The following is a 25,485-nucleotide window of genomic DNA, read 5'->3' as shown; positions in this document are numbered from 1 at the left end:
ATGATGCTGCCTTCAGAGCAGGGTGGCTGGAGAGCAGTGGCTGCTGTACCCCACGCTGGATCCTGGCAGTATCTGCTATCTGGGGACTTGAAATATGGCAACCCTATGTAGCGAGCCCATGTAGGGTATACACCCTGGAGGTTCAGGCGTGTAGAGCACTCTCCTCTCCTCACCAAAGTCATGCCTCACCTTCTGCACTGCTCTTTATCCCTGTGCTAGCTGGGTGTGCAGTGTCTGTACATGCTATCGTAAGTGTAGACGTACACACACGACAAAACTCCCGGAAATTTTCAAGGGAAATGCACCTGATCCCTGTTGTACTTACATGGGAATGTGAATATCTATGAAGTTCTTGGGGACAAATCCTTCGTGACTTCTCAGCTCAGCCCTGTACCACTCTTCCTGGGAGCTTAAAATCTGCAGCAGAGAGACAGAATGAATGAATGAACGAACCTCCTTGGGAGAGGCAAGGTAACCAGAAGGAGAAGTTACTGGAAAAAGAAAGAAAGAGTTTGGAATTATTTGGAAGGATAAAAGTAGACTAGATTGGGTTTGCTGGCGCTGAGAGCCCTGGAATCCCACGGCACCCCCGTTTTCTTCCCTCCCACATACACACACTGCAGCAGGGCTGGTAGATGAAGGCCAGTTCAGTGCAAATAAAGTAATGAGGAAGATATGGAGAAATTAGAGGGACTGCTTGTTAGTTTTATCTGTATTTCTGGATAAATGTCCAGGAGGCTGGGAGATGTACACTGCACAGCTCTAATGCCTTCATGATGGAGGAGTTTGCTCTGAAGGACTTAGTGGGGGTTTAAGGAGTTCTTTGTGTTGTTTTTAATGGTTTGCCCTGGAGTGTCCCAATTTGACAAGAGATGAAAAAGCTCTGAAAAATTCTGCTACATCGGAATATGTGTGATTGTGATTGAGTGTGTGTTATTGGGTATCATTGCATGTGTTAGAATTAGGGGGCTGAAGCTTCAGCTGTGCAGAGCTCACACCAGAGCAGTTGAAGGGAGGAGGCAAAGGTGGTTCAAAGACAGTTTTCTGCCGTTTTAGATTTTGGGTGTTGCAGGGGGCCAGCCTGTGTAATGCAAATTGGAGCAGCCTCAGGGTTATGCCTAATATCGCTAGTAAGGTCATTCCACTGATCAAGGATTGCTGGACTGCATTATTCTCTACCTCCACCCCATTGTGCCCCGACATGGCCCGAAGACGGAGGTGAGGGAACAGGTGGCATATAGCTACCTGTGTTGCCAGCGGCTATGATTTTATTGCAAGCTTTGTGGTATATGGTGTTTTTCTTAAAATTCCAGCTCCTGGAGGCAAGTGAATACATGAGAATCTCAGCTTTCATTTTTTTTTAAAAGAAGTTTCTAGCCCTTATGGCTGTAGAAAAAAGCTTGAAGTATGACCCCCAGGGGCTCAGGAAACAGAAAGCAAAAAAATAAAAAGTTCCCAAAATATGTAATTAAAAAAATGGTTAAGCCATGTTTTTAAACATTCGGGGTTGACAATACTGAGCCCTCTGGGACTCATTCTCCACTCCCTTGTGTAGTCCTTACACCCGTGCACACGGAGGGAATGGGCAGCTGAGGATTTCTGAATGGGTAGCTGAGGATTCCCTGGCTTATTGCCAGTTGATTCCCCCATACAGTGAGCCTGATTTAAGGTCTCTTTGTGCTGCTCCAAGCAAACCAAATGGGATAAAACTCTTTTCTCCTCTATGGCTCAACACCTACACAGGGTATAACTGCATATCAGCAACCCCTTCTCCCCTCCTGCCTGGAGACTGCTCTGCTAGCAGCTAGATTTCCGGCGCAATCCACCTGCAAGCTCTTGGTGCACAGAGGGCAGGCCCCTCTGTGTCAGTCTCTCACAGCAGGGGTGGTGGGGAGGTGGATTTCCTCCTGTCGCTGCTGGTTCAGGGCCTCACACTTCCTGTTCATCTAATCTCCACATCAATACTGTTTACCTTATCTCCTTTGCCAATCAGTTAAGATAAACCCCAGCAGGTTGCACAGGCAGGGTTGGGAGGACAGCTGGGGGGTATGTGCCTGCATGCATGCATTTGTGTGATGTTACACACTTCGATTTGTCATATCTTTGACTCTTGGCTGCTAGGGAGTTGCGCCGCCACAAAGAGAAAGAGAGATAATGAGAGGACAATCTCTGGCTTTCTAGTTGTGAATGCCCAGTGGAAATAAACGAATAGAGAGATACAATCAACACAGTGCAGAGGTAGGGGCATGGGGATGGAGTTTGAGCTGAGGAAGCATCAGGAGAGCTGTGTAGGGCAAGTGCTCAACCATCCTAAAGGGGAGAAGGGGGATTTGTCCATAGCACCTCTCATGTCACTCTGGAAAGATCCCCCTCTTTGACCTTGGTGGGTTTTGGATGGAGCCACATTTGCCCTAAGTCCCAAGAACAGATGGGAGGGAGGGTAAAGTGAGAAATGGGGGTCTGGACCTAAGGAAAGCTAAGAAGGGAGAATTCATAGATTATAATTAATTGGAATAGCAGGGGGTGCTGCAGGCCAAGAGAGAGGTGCCCTGGCCCACACTACTCAAAAATGCTCCTTTTGGCCAATTAAGGGGTATAGTCAGTGAGAGCCAATGTGAGTCATGTTCAGCCAGCTTCAGCTGTAGCAGAGTGACTAGGATGCACGGTGTTGTAGTTTGAGGACTGGGTAAAAAATATTATGTGGGGTTGTGTGGATTCATCCTCATTGCTAATAACAAGAACAATTCTACCGGAACAAAGATTAAATAGAGTGCGTTTTACATACTATATGTCTGACATTTCTTCCCACTCCCGCTCTAGCGTTCCTCTGCTTCTTCATTTCTGAAGGGGGTGTTGTGGCTATACCAGCTCAGGGGTTCGCAACATTTTTCATATAATTTCTGTATGAAAAAGTCTTGTGGATACTTCCCCTCCCATTAGCAATTATATAATATCCCTGTAGCAACTACAGTAACTCCTTACAGGGAAAAGTAATATCAGGAAATTCACTGAGTGTACTTTAGCCCAGTGCTTCTCAAGCTATCTGATGTGGGGGACTGGCAATTTTTTCCCCCAAGGTGCACGCAGACTGGCAGCCAATGGCTCACGGACTGGCACTGGTCCGCGGACCACCACTTTGAGTAGAATTGCTTTAGCCATCTTTTATGGCAATCTAACAGCTGGAAATAAGGAGGATGGCAAGCACTGTGAGGCTAGCCAGTTCTCCATGAACCTCCAGCCAGCCCTCCATGGAACACTAGTGGCATCTGGACCACAATCTGTGAACATCTGGGCTGGCCTATGTTATGGCGGGAGGCACTGGTGCAGTGGGGTCTGGCAGGAGTCACATGGTTAAACAGTCCTCCTTTGGTGGCGCCTTGGGCTGCACTTACCTTCAGAACGTCCCCGGCCCGGAAACTGAGTTCATCCTCTCCAGAAGCATTGAAATCAAATTTGGCAATGGCTTCCATACTGTGCCTTGGTGACAGGGCAAAGCTGGAAGAGATACAAATATGTCAATGTCTGGGAGGAGCTGGGACCTCTGAGTCTAGCTCATAGAAGGGCTTGTTATCTCCTCTTCCTCAGAACACTGTGAACTGTACATTGGTGCTGTGATCTCTTCTTACTCAGGGTACCAGGGGCATTAAGACCAGCCTGTTGGGTTAATCTGTAATAGTCCCTTGCTAGGGGCAGTTGGCCTGTATCCAGTGTTGTGATCTTTTGTTCAGGCCCACAAACCATTATTGGATTGAATGAAGTTACCAGCTAGGAACAATCCCATTAACCGGCGTGGCTGATGAGCATCGGAATGAGACTCAAATTAGTGGTTCACTTTTCATCAAGAGGGCTCAAAACATACCAATGCAGAAGCTGTTTCCCACAGGCCATTGTCTCCACCCAATAATCTTATGATGAAAATGTGCACCCCATGCCCAAGCAGGCTGATAATAGGGATGACCTCAGTGTAAGTGATAACAGCGTTGTTCTATTAGCTATTCCCTGTGATGTAAGTGACCCCCTCATCCAGCAGAAGGCACTCATCCTCCACAATGGCCTACTTATTATCCTTATGAGAGATACACACTATGGGCAAAAGGAGGATCTTACAATAAAAAAATTATATTTTAGACTGTGAGCACCATGTTGAAGAATGAAAGAAAGACCTTCCTCTACAAAGGCTTTTTGGCATGGATAGCCTTGATTTCCAGTGAGGGGAAAAACTTGTGTGCATAAAGGTTGTACTCCCTGTATGGGAGGTGGCAGAAAACCAAATTGTAGTACTTACTGCTTAAGCCACATGAGTATGACATACGTGTCCAAAGAGTCCAGATTTCTGGAGCCTGAATTCACATCTTACATGTGTTTAGTGGCAGTGAAAGGTACCAAACCATCACCAACAGCCCTGCAAACCAAAGTCTTCCTTTTTGTAGCATGGGAAGTAGCGGTGCAAGCTTCACTCAATCAACACTTCTTGCTAACATAACTGAGATGTGTGCTGGAAGGACCATTTTTAGGATCAAAAGGAGTGCTCAGTTCCCATGGCTCACTGAATCTCTGACTTTTCTGCTGAGGCTGCCAATGGCAGAGTCGGAAGTGGCTCAATTAGTGTCAATTGCATTGGTGTTTTTTGTGATGTAGGTACATGTCGTTCCAGGAACCAGTGGGAGATGCTCCTGGAAGTACATTCACAAAGGCCACTAAACAGCTCTCATATGGGAATAACTTTCAGCACTTCTAACCCAGATTGGACTGCAATCAGTGACCTGGAAGTTAAAGGCTCCATAGCCCCTCTTCACTCCCCCAAGGCATCCAGTCTGTACAAGCAGGGAAGACTCTCCAACTTGCCTTACCTGAAAAGCTAAGGACCACAGAAAGAAACTTCACCAACAGCCTCTCCAGAGAAACTTTGGTTTATTGAGCTGCCTTTCATAGCAGAATTGAGAAAGACCAAAAAGTGTTAGCTCCGAACAAGACCCAGAATTATGCAAGAAAAATGTCATGTTTAAAATTGATGGGCCACTAGAGATTGATTCTGAGAATTATCTTCTCTCATTCCCAAATATAAAAGGATCTTCACATGCTTTTCTCCAAGGTTTCTTTCAGCATTTTCTTTTTTGCTGCTTATTTGAGGTGAAATTGAATTCATGTGACCGAACATGAGGCAGGCAGAAAAGAGGAGTGACTGTCCACACGCAACTCTGCAAGTTCAATGGGATCCTGTCTTACAGACATCTGTGTTATTTAAGTCCTGGGAACTCCCACACAGATATACAAATGTAGTTCAGTCCTGACCTGCAGTATTTCCCTTGCCCCTCAGAGTGTTGTCAATGCACTTCAGTAGTGAACTGCACCATTTTAATGGTCTGCCAGTGTGCCTCAATTTTGGCCTGCAAATTCTCCCACCATTTCAATCCTGTTCACCTCCTTCTCTCTCCTTCCTGCCCTCCCCCTGATTTGTTGATGCACCTTAATTCTGACACCTTCTGGTATCCCAGTCCCAGGTCCTCACACGGATCTGCCATTGCACCTCAATGCTGAGCACCTCAGTGCTGAGCTACAATTGTCCCATGCTATTCTTGGGTCCCCAGTATAGCTCTGCTGATGCAACTCAGCCTTGACCTGCAGCATCCCTTGCTATTTTAGCCACTGGAGTTCCTTATCTTCAGCCTGTAATGTCACACAGCTGCATGTGGTGACGATGATTGTTATGTCACAAGGGGAGGATTAGGATTTCAAATGGGGGAGCAGGTTACCATTGTGTGAACTATAAAAACAAAGATTTTGTTTTCATGTAAACATCCCTTATTAATAATGATTATTTAGAATGATGGGGAGAGAACTAAAGAAAATGCCAGCAACCAAAGCAGAGTTACTTTAAAGTATGGCATGTTTCTCAGTGTTTTACCTTGAGGCACTGGGCTGCTCTATAAAGATCACAGAGGGCTGGGTGAATACATCCTCAAACTCCCAAGTGCAGAGCAATAATCTCAGTTTGAGACAACCAGTTAAAAACAACAACCTCTTTGAATACGAAGTCTTGCTTTGATTTTTGCCCTTTGGTGGAATTAGAGAGCTCAGTGATTCTTTCTGTGGGGAGGGAGTGCGTTCATTTAATTTTTCAACATCCAGGCAGTTACATGTGATATTTGACACCCTCCCCCTCAAAAGGAGCAGTGTTGGGGAAACAGTTAAAGGCTCATCTCTCACTTATTTTCAATTCCAACCTTGGGCAGTGACCGAGACACAGACACCTCTTCAAACAATCTAACAAATGGATTAAACGTATTTTTTCTTGCCAGAGGCTGGATTTAGGAGTGACTCAAATACCATAAAAAGAAAAGGAGTACTTGTGGCACCTTAGAGACTAACCAATTTTCCACAGTATGCATCCGATGAAGTGAGCTGTAGCTCACGAAAGCTTATGCTCAAATAAATTGGTTAGTCTCTAAGGTGCCACAAGTACTCCTTTTCCTTTAACAAATTTAAGTTGCCACAAGTCCTCCTTTTCTTTTTGTGAATACAGACTAACACGGCTGCTACTCTGAAACCTGTCAAATACCATACACAGTGTCGGCTAGGTTGATAAATCAGTACTGCAGTAATACGCCTTAAACACCTTCCCCACCAACTACTAAAGCACCACTGGTCAATAATCCTGTCTTTGAACCCCAGCCTAGCATTTTTCAGCACCTGAACTTCAAACCAGCCCTGCATCTCTGATCCTATTCCTCCCTTCTCTTGTATCTCCAATTTCCTTATACTGTTCAGGTCAGTGCTGGGCTTTTTATGAAAGCTTTCCCACTAGGTGCTCATTCTTCCTCTCTCTACATGTGTATGACTTCCATCAGCACTTGTGTGACAGAGAGATGTTTGATTTTTTGTCATCACTTACATTTCTCAAGCATTGTTTCTCCTAAGGATATCAGAGCACTTTATGGACTGTGAGCCAAATTCTGCCTTCAGTTACACAGCACAACTCCATTAGCTACAGTGTAACTGAAGGTAGAATTTAGTCCTGTATATACTGTATTGGGTGAAAATCACCCCAGTACAGAGGGCAAGCTCAAGGTCTATGCATCACTTTAGTCCCACTAAGGCCTCTGACTGCTAGAAGCTGGGACAGGATGACAGGGGATGGATCACTTGATGATTGCCCTGTTCTGTTCATTCCCTTTGAAGCATCTGACATTGGCTGCTGTCAGAAGACAGGATACTGATCTAGATGAACCATTGGTCTGACCCAGTGTGGCCATTCTTATGTTTGCTTAACCCCTATTTCAGGCATGAATGTGAATTAACTAGTGCTGTCTTGCTGCACAGAAATGAATTTTACTTTTAGCGATCACCCCCTGTGTCACTGAACTGCCGACGCATCTAGGCTAGAATGCAAGTGCCAGTCTGTGCTATCAATGCTACACCAGAGTCAAAGGAGGGGAAATGAAAAGTAACTTCACCATTTGAAACTACACAGGACATATTTTAGGTCAGTAGAATACTTAATTCCGTGAGTTGGAATTCAGCCACGACACTGAGGTTAACACCTCCACATTTATGAAAAGTGACAAGGGCTATTTAATGACCACAAGTGATCAGGTGATAAATCTCATCTCATCTGAAATACAGCACTCCAATAATAGAACATCCCTCCTAACCCCTTGCTGGGGCGTTGGCTTTGTAGTAATGACTCAAGAGGAAGAACACCACCTACTAAGTCACCAACACCACTGTCTGCATCACTGGGGTTTTCTATGGCAGCCTTTCATTCATTTATTGTCCAAGCTCAACTTTGTTTTGCTTAGTGTGATAAGATCACAGCAAGGGAGCATGGCTGCAAGCAGGGTGCATATTCAACGACCTTAACAAGAGCTTGATTTTCAAGCCTGTGTCTTACATAAATCAGACCCACAGCTTCAACCAGTGAGCTTTCCTCAATAGATGTGAAGTGGCACGTTCTGCTGTGCCTTTTTGGGTACTGCAGGTGTCAGAGTTTAAAGTCAGAGGGGCCATTAGATCATCTAGTCCAGTGATACTCAGACTGAGGCTCATGAGCCGCAAGTGGCTCTTTAATGTGTCTCCCGTGGCTTTTTGCAGCACACGATGTTACAATTACTAACCAGTCAAGGTGCTTTACTATGTTATTAACCAATTAAGTTATCAACTTGCACTAAGTTATTAACTTATTGGCTGTGAGAATAATTATATATAATGTTCATCTTTCTCTAGAATTAAGACTAAGACAGCTGTGATGGGAGTGTAATCCACAGGGGGAAAGGGTTAACATCTCAGGACAAGGGTGGCAAACCCTAGAAGGAAGCCCTACAGTGAAGGAATTTCTAGGCTATCAGAGAGGCGAGCTGCTTCCTGCCTCTTTCCAGGTTGGGGGTTTGCCACCACCGGCTCATTTTCATTTTTATTTCTGGCGTAGAAAGCCATTTTGTTTTATGGCTTGACAATAAAGACATCTCAAAGCAGGACATTTCCATGAAAATTTCCATATATACATATACACTAAATATTTCCCACCATACCATTTAAATATAAATTTTATATAGTAAATGAATCAATGAATTCACACTATTGTGGCTCTTTTGGGTAATGTTGATTGCTAATTTGGCTGCTGAACCACTAAGGTCTGAGTATCACTGATCTAGTCCTGTATATCACAGGCCACCAACACCACCCACACACTAAACCCAATAGCTAAAAAGAGAGCAAAATATTACAACCCATGGGACACTAGTCTATTATATACGACAGGCAGAGACAAAAAGTCTGAGGTGCACTAACATTCAAAGCAGGGAGATGATTAAGTGAGATATACCTTGATAATCCTGGCAAATGACCTGCACCCATATGTTGCAGTGGAAGGTGAAAATCCCCTAAGTTCACTGCCAATCTGACCTAGGGGGAAATTCCTTCCCGGTCCCACAGATGGCAATCAGTTAAACCTTGAGCATGTGAGCAAGAACCAGCCAGCCAAGCAACTGAGAGGGAGGACGCGTGGTGACACCTCAGAACCCTGCCCCACCCTGCTTACATGTAGGTTTGATAGTGAGTAGGGATGGAGTCCAACATTCAACATCTGTACAGGAATGAGAGATGACATTGTATCTAAAGCACCTGAGTAGGGGGCAATTATCCAGAATGAGCGATGATATACACAGTCATTGTTGTCACCAGATAAACCACATCCAAGAGGCATTGGGAAGTATTCTGTTCCAAAAATGCAAGCCTCTCACCAGTGCATTAATAGAACAGCTCCATTAACTGTCAGAAGTACTAGTACCTCCAGCCACTACAATGCATGTTCATTACAAATGGATAAACACACAAACGTATTAAATACAGCAGCGGACAGTGGTCATATATATGTTCACCAGCCGTTTCCCCTCATAATTTAAGGAATGGCTTCCCTAGATCATCTGGCAGAAGAATCTGATATGTATCGGAAAGCCCAGTGTTTTCCGTCCAGTGGGGGTGGAGGCAATACAAGTGCCTTCCATACCTAAAGGATCAGCTCCCCTAGGTCAGGTCGCTGAGAAATGGTATATATATGTGGTAAGTAGGGGGCAGTGGTGAGTGCACGAATTCACACTGTACACACCAGTCTGTCCATCTCATACTGTGGAAGATTTCACCAATGGCCATTTCTATGCATCACCAATAGCTCAAGCCCCCTTTTGGGCTGGTTCCATATCTGCTCTCACCATATTCTCTGTTCTACGCTACATTAATTTTCCTGCCCTGTGAATGGCCTGAGAGATTGAGAGAATATGTTACAAAATTGAGTGAGCTGTTTGTTTACTGCTGTGGGACCTAATCGGTGCCCCACTGAGAGACCCGCTGTGAGCAGTCACTCACCCCGGCTGTCTGGCTATGTAAAAAAAATTGTCTGACTTTCTGTTAGCCAGCCAAAACACTCCATGGAAATGTCCTGCTTTCAAATGTCTTTACCGTCTAGCCATAAAACAAAATAGCTTTCTACGCCATAAATAAAAATGAAAATGAGCTGGTGGTGGCAAACTCCCAACAAGGAGAGAAACAGGAAGCGGCTCTCCTCCCTGATCGCCTAGAGATTCCTTCACTGTAGGGCTCCCTTCTAGGGTTTGCCACCCTTGTCCTTAGATGTTAAACCTTTCCCTCTGTGGATTACACTCCCTGGTCTTAATTCTAGAGAGAGATGAACATTTAAAGGTCATGAAGACTCTCCAGAGTTATAATTAAGGATAACAACCTTTTTTGGAAGGGGTATTAAGCTGCATTCTTCCGGGGCTTAGCTAATTTGTACAGTGCCTTGCACAATGGAGGTCCATGACTAGGGATCCCAGGCACTACCACAATGCAAATAAATAATAAATAAATAATAATAATGAACACCAGGATGAGACCTATTGTGCGGGACAGATTATCCCACATCTGCCTACTGTGGGGTTCTTACATCTTCCTCTGAAGCGTCTGGTGCTGGCCACTGTCACAGACAAGATAGATGGATTATGGGTGTGAGCCATTCTGGAAAATCCTATGTTGAAAAACTGTGATTCTGATACACTTGCATCTATTTGGGTGCTTATCTGAATGATCCAAACTAACTGAGTATGCAAAAGGGGGTTGGCAATCTCATAAAAACAGGCTTTATCACAACATTTTCATCATCTCTTGCTTCTGGATGGGATTGCAATGTCAGGTGAAGAAGCTTTTTCATGGCATTTCAGCAGTTGCACTTTCTAGCCAGGAAGCACAGGAGTAATCACGAAAATGAAAGATTTTTTTTTTTTACTGTCAAAGAAATTAAGACTTTTTCCAAATGCCAAATGGTTTTATCTGATGTTCTGGGAAAGGTTAATTGATTTGGTTCGGTTCCGGTTTTGTGTGCTTTTAAACTAAACTGGGTCACCCCCATCCTTAATTAGCTAGCCTCAGGGAAGCAACATTGTCAAGAAATAGAGGAGGAGGGTAAGTGGATGGAAGCTTGGAAATGAGGAGAATTCTCAGTTGTCATGTACTGTAGTGAATAATAATTCATCAGCAGTGGATGCTGGAACATCAAGTTGCAAATCCACATACAGCTGAAAGATATGAATGGGAGCTGTCCAGCTTCTCCTGATCTCCCATCTATTCCTGTCCCATGATCAGATGTGTTCCATACATGGCAGTTCATCCTCTCTCACAAATTCCCTTTCCAAGGATGGCTGGCTAGGCTGTCTGCAGTGACAAGTCATTAACGGACAGTTATTTTTGTAGTCGGGGAGCAAGTGCACAGAGCAGGTGATGTTATTCAAACTTCTCTGAAGAGCTCCACCAATACACTTCAGCCCAGATCTGTGGCACCTCCTGCTATTTAGGTTCTTTCTGCCCTGAAAACCCTGCCCCTCATTCTTCACCTGCAAGCACTCCTGCCTGGTCAAGTCCTAGGATTCTCAAACAGCTCAGTCAATGCACCATGATCCTTAAGTACAAACATCCCCTGCTATTCTAGTCCTGACCTGTCACCATCACACTCATAACCCACATTCAGTTTGGCTGATATGACAAAGGCCTTGTCTATGCAAAACTTTGTTGCTGGTATAAACTATGCTATTTAGGGGCGTGGCATCCCTCCCCATACAGGAACAAGCTATAACTGTATAAGCACCTTTATATCAGTATAACTGCATCCACAGTGGGGGGAGGGTGCTGGGGTGGGGGTTCTAGAACGGTAACTATACCAGTATAACTATGGTACAACTTTTGTATGTAGACAAGGCCTTAATCCTGAACTGCAGAGCAATTTGCTATCCCAGTTGTGTGGCCCCTCCCCACTCCTCTGTTAATCCACCTCAAAAGATATCATCTGCCATTCCAATTGAAGAGCATGTTGGTATGTTGGAGGGATTTTTGTTTTACAATAAAATGTTGCTATGTTCCTCTACTTTCATTTTTAAATGCAAGTAGAGGAACATATTTCAAACCATTGACAAACATCACAAGATGAAATATTTTCTCTCCATCCCGCTGATCCTGCCAAGTTCCTCTTCTACGTTTCCCTTCCCCTCACAGCAGATGACTGAGTTATGAGTGTTTCACTAGCAGCTTTATCCATGCTAATCAGTTATGTCCTCCTCCTGCATTTGTAAGGTGATTACACTGAACCATGCTCGTGACATCACAGCTTAGCACCTTGGCAGCAATTGTGAGATCACAAAAACTGAACTGTGGCAAAACTGAGTGGGGATCAGCTGAGGAGAAGGCAGCAACTGACTACAATGGAGAATGGGATGTTTGGGCCCTTTTCTGCCTAATCCTTTAGGTCCCAACCATCCTTCTATATTTCTCTTAGCTTCACTGAACTGCTTCAGTGCTGCCTAATAGTCCAGACACAAGCCAGCGTGTTGCACCAGCTGCCTAATGCTTTGAACACACCCAGGCAAACCAGGCCTGCTGTGCCAGGTAATTCTCTACATAAATGATGAGTGAAATACACCCACCATGCCACCAAATCTTCCAGCTCTGTCCTAATATTTAGCTGACTACAATGCAACATCAATGCCAGACAGGTCAGCTTGGCACAGCACTGGGATCTGTGGCTTCTGGAGTATGAGTTCTGCTCAGAAATCCTGATGATTTTTCACAGGTTCATACTCTACATTCAAGCAAGACTGATTAAAAAACAAACCCTCATCTTTAGCTGGTATAGCTCTGTTGAAGTCTATGGGCTATGCTGAGTTATACCAGCTGAAGATCTGGCCCTGTGGTTTTAAAATACTCTTTCATTTACTGCTCAAAATGTGAAAAATATCTGCAGCAGATGGGTGGAAGGGGAGAGGGAGGTGATGCTGCTGACAAGGAAGGAAGCTCCCCCCCGCCTCTTCTAAAGTCCCAGAGCCTGGTGCAAAAGGTGCCACGTGCTTGCAATGAAAGATAAACATGACACTCGTACCAATGACAGACTCACATATCCAAGCAATGATGATGATAGTTGATCCTGTCACTGCCGTATTCCCAGATATCCATTTGAACTGCAGATAAGCTAAGTGGGGGCGGCCTGGCCACCAGGCCAAAATCAAAATGTGCTGCACGGGCGGCTGATTTTCCTCCCTAGCTGTTGCTGGAGAGAGACAGAGTGAGAGACAGTCTTCTTTGGTGCTCTGAACCCAAGCCCAGCGCACGCAAGCACACATTCCATTCCAGGGTTGAAATGATCCCTGATGATCCCTGATTCATTAGACTTTGTTGAGCCTCCAGCTGAAGCAAGGGAAGGGTGAGGTCTCCCTCCTTTTCTGCTCCCCCCACCCTGCTTCTCCCCTTTAATCATGATAAATATATTTTAACTCGCTTGATTATGTAGCCAGACAATGCACCCCTAATCTGCCGTGATCAGGGCTCTGGAATTGCAACGGCGAACATGCTGTCTCTCTATCAGACAGAGCAATAAGGGGTTGCTAATGCAGCCCCCATTAACAACTTCGTACAGAATTAATTTTCCCTGACTGCTCCTGAAGAGCAGGCACTTGAGGAATGCTGTGTGATATGAATATATTCTGACTGATCTCTTTCTGGAAAATTGACAAGCTTCCCCCACTAACCCCCCACATAAATACATAAAGTATGAAAAATGTAGCCACTTCATTGTCTCTAAAGGTTTTTTGATCTCATCGTAACTTATCTAGTTAACTGCCTCTCAATTCTTCTCGTAGCTCTTTGTAAGTTTTAGTATGGACTGGTATGTATTTTAATGCAAGTCAGTGTTAGCTGAATACCAATCACGTGCTTTGGTGCGTGAATGTGCACGCATTTGTACTTGTGCTCTGCACACATGTAAATCTGCTTTTGTATGTATGGTGTTTGCACTTATACAGTTTGCAGTTAGGCCACGAGTGTGGAAATAACTGCATATATGTCTGAGTACATATGGATATGTGTAAGGAAATACTGTGTAAGTGCATGAATGCACGTCTGAGTTTGCTTTTGTATGTATACATGTCATGCATATGTGGATTTGCATACATGTGTATATACTCTAAGGGCCACAGCCTCTGCTCTGACTGATCAGTGGCACAAGACTGAAATCCAGGGGATGAAAGGTGTCATCTTTGCACGCTGTAGATGAGTGATGGGCAACCTGCGGCCCACGGGCCACACACAGCCTGTCAGGCCAATCCGCTGGCAGGCCGCCAGACAGTTTGATTACATTTACACGGCTGCCTGCAGCTCCTAGTGGCCACGGTTTGCCGTTCCCGGCCAGTGGAAGCTGTGGGAAGCAGCGGCCAGTACGTCCCTGGGGAGCTGTGGGCGAGAGCTGGGAGCCACTAGGGGCTGTGGGCAGCCGTGTAAATGTAAACAAACTGTCTGGAGGCCTTCCAGTGGATTACCTTGACAGGTCATGTGCGGCCCGCTGGCAGCAGGTTGCCCACCACTGCTGTAGATCCTGGGGCTAATTAGCACAAATCCAGTCTCCAGTGTACATGTGAGCCCAATGTACATTTAGACCGGCCCCAGGGCTGCTCTAAAACACAGCTGCTCCAAATGGCCATTCTGGCAAGCAGTGACCAGGTGAACATAGAAGCATTCTTCCTATGCTCCTTATATCAGAGGCTGGGATGGAGGGTGTCAAAGGTGACGCTACACCTCACAAGGATTCCCCAACCCAGAGAAAATCCTTCAGGGGCCAGAAGCACTAGCGTTAGAGCTTCTTTGTGCTGCTGGCATGGTGCAAAGCAGCCAGAGTAGGACTCAGGATCTGACCATATGGGCCAGATTTTCAAAAGATTTCAAGCACCTATAATTGGGTCCAGATTTTAAAAAGAGCTCAGCTCCTATTTAGGCACTTAAATATGGAACAAATTTTCAAAAGTGTTCAATACCCAGTAGTTGCCATTGTGACACCTGTGGATAGATAAAGAGCTCAGCACCCAGCATGCTATACTCTTCTGAAAATATAGCCACTTATTCTGGTGCTAACTGAGAACTGCTAATTTTGAAAATTCTGGCCTATATGTCTGTACCTGCATATGCACTGTATGTGTGCATGGATGGTATCCTTACTGTGTCTGTGTCTCTATTTTATAACCAAAAATAATATCTGTAATTAGGTATGCTAAAATAAGGATAATCATATATTATGTTTTCAGAGCATAAGTTGATCTCCATGAGGGTCAGGAAATAATTCTCGTCACCATCTACAACTGACTGGGTACAAAATACAATGCTGGGCATTATAAACCAATTGTCTGATCTGGTAAGACAAATTTTGTATTCTGTATTTCTACTGCAGCATGATATATAGGAATGCATGACTATGACATGTCTGAACAATATGGCATGAAAGTCTGCTAATATAGACAGGCACATGTAACTGCATTTCAAGTCAGTTACTGCATGTGCTTCACCATGCCAGCAGACACAATTTTGTGTAAAATGGGAAGCAGAATGATATCAGTAAGGTAACTGCTATTTTCCTTACTTTTGCATAAGATTCAGTTTGGCAACACAGACAACTGTGAAAAACCTGTAACTCTGCAACTAAAATTACAGTCTGTGGCAGCAGATATAATTTTGCACAAAAGTGGAAGCACAGTTAACACAATAAGGAAGTGTAGCATTTCTTTATCCTTTTAACTGTAGGTCTGTTTCTGCACTAAATTGCCTCTGACTGTACAAGCTGTAGTTTATTATTGCATAGCTCTCTCTTTTTCTTTCACCTTTTTTCCTTATAGTTCATCCTTTCTTCTTTAATCTTTAACATAACAGTTAAAATAAGATTAAATACCACAACCTAAGTCAATACAAAGTTAAGTATGAGAATTTAGCACAAGTATAGGAAATCCCATAATTAAGGTTCATAATAGCAATGTTAACTTGGCAACATTGTACATACGAGGCCAATTTCTGCTCTCAGTGACATTTGTTCTGAGACCTGAATTTGATCCACTCTGTATACAAAGAAGCACATTGAACTGCAAAAACAGCAACTAAAATTGCTACTATAGATGTGTGCCAAGAATTAATGTTTCTGTCGGAACCTTAATTTATGAACGTTCTGACTTTTGTATTTACACTCTCAACCTCAATGTTACATTTACACTGCTTTTTGTCTTTAATATACGCTGACGGCTTGATTCTCATTTAAGAATAGGCTCCGTTAGAATGCCAGAGTGGTGTAACAGGGCCGTATGTTGAAATTAGAATCAAGCCCTGTGAGAGTGCTTTTGCATGTGCGAATGCTTGTGCAGGGTTTTTAAAGTAATTAAGTACAATAATGGATTTTTTAAAATTAAAGGTGCAGCTCCAAGAAGGAATTAAGTTTATTTTCGACCAGAAGGTAAAGGTGGATACCGTCTTGTTACTATTCTTGTGGTTTGTCCACACACAGAAATTACATCAATTTAACTAAAAGCATGGCAATGATTTAGGGCTTGTCTACACTTGAAATTTAATTTGGATTAAGGGAGGGTGTGAATTTAAAGATCAATAAGAGTGTTCACACGTGGAGTTAGTTTTGAACAGCTATTCTGGAATCATTCCATGTATGGATAAATCCTTAAGCCAGGTCAACTTCTGAATAGAGACAGGCCTTGGAGATTCCCTGATTCTCATTCCCACAGCATGAGCAGTGATGTTGCAACCATCACAGCAGCCAGTTTAGCTGAAGCCTTGTCTGCAACCCCTGCATAATATACAGATATAATTGCTAATTTACCCTATCTGTGAGAAAATGATCATTTGCTGCTCTGTACCAGGGAACCACAAGGTCTCCAGCCCTATTTAATAGAATGCATGTGGCAAAAGAGGGAACTCTGCTTAAAGGGTGTGAATGAGTCATTTGACATTTCAGGTTGACTGAAGTCATTCCGCTACATTTATTTCTAATCTTGATGTGCTACCACATTTGCACGTTAAACAGAACGGGAAGAAAAAGATTGACATTATCTGTTACAGAATATGTATGCAAGACACATAGGAGATATCAACTAAGGCATGACTTGATGCATGTATGAGAATGGGAGCTTGCAAGGGCATCTGTTTGTGTGAGAGTACCAGTGCGTGACTTTGATGTTGCCTCTGGGTGTGTGAGCAACTGTTCTGTTATGCATGTATGTCTGAGCATGAGTGTGCATCTGTGAATTTGCTTATAAATGAACTTCACACGTAATTATGAGCCGAAGTGCTGCATACATGAATAGGAGAGTAGGGGTGCTCCGAGTGTGCATTAGTGTGAGGTGTGCTGTGTGTTGCCCGTGTAAGCACAGGTCTGAGAGTTTGCATATGAATTGGCCTGTGACATGGAGGACAGTGGATGTGTGTGTGTATGTATTACCATGAACAGGAATACAGGCATTATGGCCTGATCTTCAAAGGTGTTTAGGCATCTAACTCCCATTGAAATCTGGAGCCAACTGAACATTCAATGGGAATCTATTTAAAGACAGCTGAGGAAAGGATAAAGGCCAATATTTTCAAATCTGACCTAAGTTTAGGCTCCTAAATTCATATTTAGATTCCTAAAACAAAGTGGCTTGATTTCCTGAGGTGCTGATCCCCTGCAGCTCACACTGATGTCCACTGGAGCCGTGGGCATTCAGCACCTTTGAAAATCAAGTCACTTTTAATCAGGTGCCTAAATATGGGTTTAGGAACCTAACTTTAGGCCCCCAGGTTTGAAATTCTGGCCAAAAAATTAAATGAGTACCAATTTAAAAAAGTAATCAATAAAGTGGAGATGAAGACTTTGTTGAAATACTGCATAGGAAATAATTTCAAAGGGTGGAGGAGGTGAGTGGAAAAGATACTTATTTGAGTCTAATCAAGGATATGTCACAAGAAGAGAAGGAAAATGTTATTGGGAAGAATAACTCATCAGTGGAAGTCCATGGACTCGTTCTCCAAGAGATTAGATCGCAAACAGATCGGGCAGGGCAGGGATGGTGAGGATTGGGCAGAGCACTGGCATCCTGCCTCAGGCTAGAAACAGCCACATCAATTTTTGCACAGAGCTTAGAATGTGTTTGTGCCTGCAGCAACAGTTGCAGGGACACCGCAATAGACTTGAAACGTGCTCTGTGGGCAAAGGACACTGTCAAGATAGACATTACTGTTATTTTAAAAATCTCCTGGTAACTAATATCATTTCACGTTGTTAAGACTTAAATATCGTTAAAAGTCTTAGTGTTTTTTTCACCAATCCTGCAGTTTATTTAATCTGCATTTCATTAAGCTAGCTCAGTGAACTCAGCCTGGTCGTTTCTACTCTGGGTATAATCATTTTTGCTCAATGCTGCTGTTTGGGTTCACAGCGCTGCAGGGGGGTATTTAAATCCAAAAATAAAATGGTTTTAATTGAAATTAAAATATACATTCATGCCATTCCTTCTGATATTAAGTTTCATAACCTCCACTTTCCCCACATCTAAACATTGGGCTTAATTTAAGATGACTGCATCCTATTAAATAAAACTGGTAAAAGGGCACATGAAGTTCAGGTTCAGGAAGTCTAAAAACTATATTCTTTTATTTATTTGGGTGGCAGCAAGAAACATTAATTCATTGTTAATGCAGACCAGCAAACAAGACTATGCTTGTATTGGCTTTGTACCACAGATAAAGTGGAATAAGATGTAAATTCAATTCCAGTAGGTTATCACAATTAGAGAAACACACAGCCATATTAATAAGTCCAACAGGCACATAAAGGCCTTAAAGCAGTGGGAACTCTGCATTTCTATCATGCTGGCGATTAAACCAGTGGAGTCTCCCCAGAGGGGAACACCACACAGCCACGTGCACCTTGCATGAGAACGCACAGGCAACACTTAGGGGGCAAAAATGGGTATGTTGGGGGGAAAATGACCAATGGAGCCACCCATAGAATAAATCCACAAGGACAAAGAACCGCGTCTGATACTTTACCACATAGTCAGCAATAGCCTGATGTGACCCAGCTGTATGCATGCCCTGAGCGTTATTTCCTTTATGGGGTAAGGTTTCTGCCTCCGCCCTGCTCCCTCACTTATAAGAGCAAAACCCATTTACTCAGTCTTTGTCCACATGTTCACCAATGGGTATGTATGACCTTAATTCTAGTGCCTTGTGCATATGAATTGCAATATAGTTAGGTGATCATACACTAGTTCTCAAATAATACAACGAAATATCATACATTTTTTCTATCACTTATGCATAGCATCTTCTGCTACTCTGTAGTGCTCTGTGTTTGACAGAGTCCCCTCTGAACAACACTCCCAAACAAAAACATTAAAACAAAGCAAATCATGAAACTAACAGGACATTTGCAGTCCACTACACTGTTGATTCTACTTTTGTGGTCTATCCCTATCCCCTTCCGGTTTTTATCTTGTCTATTTAGACTGCAAGCTCTTTGGGACAGGGATTGTCCACTACTCTATGGGGCTAGTTCAACGGAGCTATGATAATTTACAACAACTGAGGATTTGCCCCCGTGCTTGCTCAGTGCCGAGCACAATGGGACTCCATTCTTGATCAGTCCATAGGCACTGCTGTAATAAAAATAATAAATTTAAAACAAAAAAATTCCCTGAAAGTCATTTATATACAAGATGTGCAATAAATGCGGCAAGTGTTCTTTTCAGTGTGCACCTTATGAGATGCACTTTACAAGGCTGTAAAACACTGGTATGAAGTTATATTGTATTATTTGAGAACTAGCCTTCAGTGACACAATTACATGCAATTATACAGCATATGAACAAGAGGCTAAAGTTTTGGTTACTATTTCCTGACGTTTGAATGCTTAACACTCTTTTCATATATATGAATTTCTTACGGGTTTTTGAAAGAAAAAGGAAAATCCAGCATGGGAAACTATTTGACTAGACACCACCAGGTGGCCCTGTCTCATTTACTTTACAAAGTCTGCAGGAAGGAGCCTCGGGAGCTGCAAACTTTAGAAGCAGAGCAGCCTGTACCTTTCAAGATGCATCGCAAATGTGGTAAGGTCTCTGCAGCAGGATAGCTGCCAGGGACTCTCTGAAGAAGAGCTCTGTGTAAGCTCAAAAGTTTGTCTCTTTCACCAACAGAAGTTGGTCCAATAAAAGATATTACCTCACCTACCTTGTCTCGCTAATATCGTAGGACCAACACAGTTACAGCAACACCGCAAACAAGTGGCTCTCTGAACAGACTAGCAGTGAGTCTTAGAAATGCTGCCTGGGTGAAATTCACTCTTCTACAGTGAACGAGCACAAGGGCCATGGGCCATTTAAGTGACATTTCAGTGACAAAATAGGGTTTAGTGGTACTTCAGTGGCAAATAGAACTTATGTTGGTTCCTGACACCGGAGTGAATTTCATCCAAAGGCAATACATCTAAAAACATCTACAGTATTGCACTTCTGCATTCTAGAAGGAAAAAAACTCAGACCTACTCTTACTGTACACCGGTCTCAATTCTCCTCTTTTCTAATGCCATTTCTTCCACACTCTCCTAATCTATCTGCCACAAGATATGGAAAGGTGCAATGGTCAATTTCAATAGCATGTATAACATGCTGTAAGTGATTATCTCGCAGGCATTTTTTTAAAATCTGAAGCTATTTCAAATTAGTTTTTATAAACAAAGGTAACAATCTGTGCAGCATATATCAAAGCCAAAAGTTCCAAAAGCAGTCACTGACTTTGGGTACCATATTTCTGAGTTGTTCCACCTGAGATAACTTGGACTTTGCTCAAGTGTTGAGCGCCACCCTTCCAGATGGTCAGTGGGAGCTGCAGGTACTCAGCCCTTCTGAAAATCAGCCCAAGGTGTTTAAGGCTGGTCACCAAAATGTGAGATACCCCAAATTAGTGGTCAATTTTGAAAATGTGGGCTCAGCTGTTGTTTATACTGAGCCAGAAAACATCCTTGTAAAAATCCCCTTGTGTCCCAAAGCTAAAGAAACAATTTAAAATAAAAATGCAGAGGCATTTGAGTGGGTTGATTATAACAATAATGAATAAAATAATAATAATAATATTAGAAAAATCACCTTTCATCCTGACAGACCCCAAAGCATTTTTACAAATGATGGATTAAATTCAGGCCCTACATATTTTTGTGGCACCGATGGGCTGCAAACTTAGGCAGCATTTGTGTGGACATTTTTCCTGTCATAGCCCTACATGGACTAGTACCCTCCTGATACCTCTTATGCAAGATTATTCCTGCTAAAAGTAATCTGACCAAGATGTAGGGCAGCTGAGACAGACAGCATACATGCTACAATATGTTGGCCATGTCCCCTGACCACTACCTCCACCTCAAAACACCCTCTCTGAGGCTGCAAGTGACTGACAGAGAATTAGTTGCACCCTGCATTGGAACCTCTTTTCCCATCTGTGCTCATATCGTTCTACCTGGGGTGGAACACAGCAGCTCTTTGGCAGCACACAGCAGTATAAGAGCAGAAGTAACAAATGCCTCTATCAAACTAAAATGTTAGATACCCAGAATGTAATTATTTAAATTGAAATCTGGCCATGAAAATCGATTAACACTTTAATTCTTATGTACAGGGCTAAGGGATATTTGATAATCATAGGTGACCTTCAGTTCTATCCCTCATTTGAAAGAAAGATGTTTGGGGAATCAGTCCAGTAGTGACTTGGAGGAAAATGTGCCAGTTACACAAAGTCATTAACACCATTTCCTGAAGTGCTGGGGTTTCCTTGGATGTTTCCTCATTCAAGGACTGACCAGATCCTACCTAATGAATTTACAATGTACCTAAAAGAGCTAAAACTTTGGTTACCACCATGGTAGCTCGCCAAATGTCCCCATAAGTCTTCGGAAAGTGCATAAAACTATAAAAGCTCTTCACCAGAGTGTGGAGACACAGGGAATCCTCCAGCTCAAAATGGCTTCCCTAGTGATTGTTATTAGGCTTGGCAGAATTTGATTTTTATTGTAATTTTGACAATTTAAATATCCCCCCTCCCCATTTTTGTCTATTTTTATTTTTATGGTTGTGCGAGGTAGAGGTTGGGGTTAGGGCAGTGCTGATAGCAGGGCTGCAAGGGGCTCATTGTGCGGCCGAGAGGCCCAAGACACTGTGGCACAAGGTGCGGGGGAGACACATCTATACAGCCATAAGAGAATGAAACCAGGTTTTCAGTTTGGACTTTAGGCATTATGATAATTTCCTCTCATCAGATAACATTTCTTAGACTTAACCTTCACAGGTCAATGCCCTCATAATTTGGCCATTCTTAACAAACCTGTTCCTCAGAAGTTAACTGCCTCTAGTTAGACAGTAGTTAAATGGTGCACAGCATGGGCCTCTACTCTGCAGAATAATTTTAAAAAAGTTTACCCCCTCCCAAAAAAATCAGACTCTTTCAAAATCATTCTCTCTATCTCTCTCATTTATTTTTAACATCCTTCTAGAAACAGTGTTTACAGTGACTCTGCTTCAGAGACAAGGAGCTGGGCTAGAGCCATGGCAAAAATATGCATCCCCCTCCCAGCTACCCATCTGCAGTAATGAGAACACAAGCAATAGCTGTACCAGAACAGATATCGGTTCATCTAGCCCAGTAATCCATCTCCAACAGTGACCAAAGTCAGAAATATTTGAATAAGGCATCAAACACTGGAATGTTCCTCTAGCTATATCATAGGGGATCAGTTTATGCCCTGAATTATGAGGGGAACAGCCCTTGTGATTTTTAGCCTAGTTACCGTCACTGCAGATTCTATCTGTATTCGTATGTATGTCTAATACATTTTTAAAAAAATATTTGAAATGAAAGTACTAATATAAAACGTAAAATAAGGCAGTATTGTCTAGTGGTTAAAGAACAAGATCAGGAGTCCAGGCACTGCATTCTGTTCCCCGCCTGGCTACTGATTTGCTGTGTGTCCTTAGACAAGCCACTTCACTGCTATGTGCCTCAGTTTCCTCATCTGTCAAAGGGGGGTATTAATATTTACCCACCTTTGTAAAGCATTTGGAGATTTTAGGATAAAAAGCATACACAGTGAGTACAAAGTGTTATTATAGTATAGCCTCCACTGGGACTAAGGGGTAATGGTAATGGAAACGCACATTTACTAGAACTGATGAAAAATTAAGTTGGATGAGCAAAGTCTCCTTTCTGTAGCTGTCAAGTGTGCTGCAAAATTAAAGATTCTGAAATAAATCATGGGATTTGTGGGACTGCATATAAATTGCTTGGACTGTGTCTGCGGCCATGCACGGTCCTCCTGTCAGGCAAATGATGATGATTATACGCTACATACCATTTTAATCAGCTGAAAGTGGGCTGCCAAGTTAGGTTTCTTTTAAACCAAAGCCTGGAGAGAAGGAAAAATGGGAGAGGAGGACAGTAGTCTTAACACAGTTAAAAAAAATCCCAAATATCTGGAAGGATCAAGAGTAGCTAATACGACTATGTGAATGGCAACACATTTGGCACTGTTTGGGTTACTGTGGCTAACTTCCAGTGATTATGTACATCAGAGATGGAATATGAGGGTAGATAGGGGAAATCAATGTTTGGATGTGAATCACACACATCTAAACCGGCAGAAAAATTCAAGGATAGGGGCATTATCCAGGAAAGAAATGGGAAGAAGGGATGGAGAATTATTTTCATTCTGCCCAGAAATAACAACTGAGTCAGAAGATACTGCCTCCAGCTAAAAGTGTAACAAAACTAGAGAGAAGCAATAAAACAGCAAGACATACAACTGAGATGAGCAGCTGAGGCACTGGATACTGGGAGATATTCAAAACTTTGAATTGGCAGAGTGAGGGACAATTTTTATCTTGCATAGGAACTTCCCTCAAATGGAATCATTTTAAGGAGTAGAGAGCATCTAGATAAAATACTATTAGATTTAGAGGGGCTATAGTCCACCTAGCCTTCCCGTCCAAATCTTTCCTGTTCTGCTACTTACACAAATGATAGTAACACATAGTTGTAAGAAAGCTTGTTGTAGCTGTGTTGGTGCCAGGGTATTAGGGAGACAAGGTGGGTGAGGTAATATCTTTTATTGGACCAACTTCTGTTGGTGAGAGACGAACTTTCAAGCTTACACAGACCTGAAGAAGAACAAGAGAAGTTGGTCCAATTAAAGGTATTACCTTACCCACTTGTCTCTCTAGTAACACACAGTGGCTAGCACTATGACACAAGAGCTCTGTTCTGTACCCACAAACCTACCTAAATTCCCTTACCTGGTGTGATTGCTGAGGCTGGATTTTAGAAACGCAAATTAAAGTCAGTGTAAATGAAAACCTCAGGTCTGTGTTAGAGGGCCAGGGATGAGCTTTGCTTCCCTGGACCTACATTCTAATAATAAGGAACGTGCTTTCCCCACACCTAGACCCTGATCCGTTTCATCTGTACCCCACACCATTCATTTATCAGCAACCTGGCCAATAGAGAAACGTTCTTTTCCAGACAAATGTAAATAACAAAATTGTTCCCACTGTTGGTGCTAAAAGACAGTTGGAATTTTTTTAAATTAATTTTTCTTCTGATGACAGATGCTGGATTAAAGTTTGGAGGCTGAAGTCCTCCAGCTGTTCCCAGAATAGGCAAACCACATGGGCAAGGCAGCATGAACTTTCTCCTCATACACTACCATCACCATGTGCCTCAACCCTGTCCTGAAGGGACAGTGTCTCTTAATAAATACAGTATGTAGCAATTACAGCACTTTGAATCTCCAAAATGCTTTACAAATATTAACTAATGAATCAGGAGTGAGAATTTGGGGTGAATTTTAATGGCTCATTCACGCCTTGGCTTCTTTGCTGAGGTGGCCCTTGCTGTCAATGATGATGGCGGTTCTGTGATGTACGGTTTGGGGTCTCCCAGCTCATGTCACATAGGATACTACAAAGCATGGATGTTCTATTTGTGGGGGCAGTTCAGACAATAGTGCCAAAACTCTGCCTGCAGGGGGCATCTAGCTCATGGGGGCCCTATCCCAGCCGTGATGCTCCAGTGTGGTGTTTTGTAGAGAACAGTTGCTTTGTGCTGACTGAGAGCTCTATCAAGATAACTTTAAGCCCCTGGGGAATCTGGATGTTTTCCCTTTTATCACAGCCCTGACTGAAAGACAGTGCAGGTTTTTTCCCCTTCTGATTTAAAGGAAATCTCCTGCCCCTATTCTTCCAACACTCTCAACAAATACACACACCAGTTCTGGACACGTTCACATCCCTCCCCAAACTGGCAGGGTTAGAAGTTTGATGCAAGCGTGGCAGACGCACAAATAAACAATCTTGGGCCTTGCCGCTGGGGTGTCAGTTGTATAATGTTGCAAAGCGCCCCAAACTCACTTGAACTGGCACCGTCTGTTGTTAAAGAACTGAAAGCAAATGTTGCAATAGTCACATACCTTTCAGAGTAGGGAAGGCTGAGAAAGAGTCTTTGCTTTGCTTCTGGTTGTTATAATTCCACACTTGCAGAATCTAAGATGAAATAAAATGATATTGAACAGCCTGCATTTCATAACAACACAGCCAGCTGGTTCTTGTCTTC

General features: G+C 43.1%; 1 protein-coding gene across 1 annotated transcript in view; it reads right to left on the bottom strand.

The window, feature by feature from the left end:
- The window catches only part of GRAP2 (GRB2 related adaptor protein 2), a 52,553-nt gene that overhangs the window by 10,909 nt on the left and 16,159 nt on the right, over window positions 1–25,485 (bottom strand). The window contains exons 3-5 of the mRNA XM_077807592.1: window positions 25,343–25,415; window positions 3,393–3,495; window positions 326–417 (exon numbers count right to left, since the gene is read on the bottom strand). Of these exons, the coding sequence (XP_077663718.1) occupies window positions 326–417; window positions 3,393–3,470 (170 nt within the window). The 5' untranslated portion in view covers window positions 3,471–3,495; window positions 25,343–25,415. The remainder of the gene's footprint in view (window positions 1–325; window positions 418–3,392; window positions 3,496–25,342; window positions 25,416–25,485) is intronic.

This window comes from Eretmochelys imbricata, chromosome 1 (genome assembly GCF_965152235.1).
Source record: "Eretmochelys imbricata isolate rEreImb1 chromosome 1, rEreImb1.hap1, whole genome shotgun sequence".
Taxonomy (NCBI): domain Eukaryota; kingdom Metazoa; phylum Chordata; order Testudines; family Cheloniidae; genus Eretmochelys; species Eretmochelys imbricata.
This window is presented reverse-complemented; position numbering and strand designations above follow the sequence as displayed.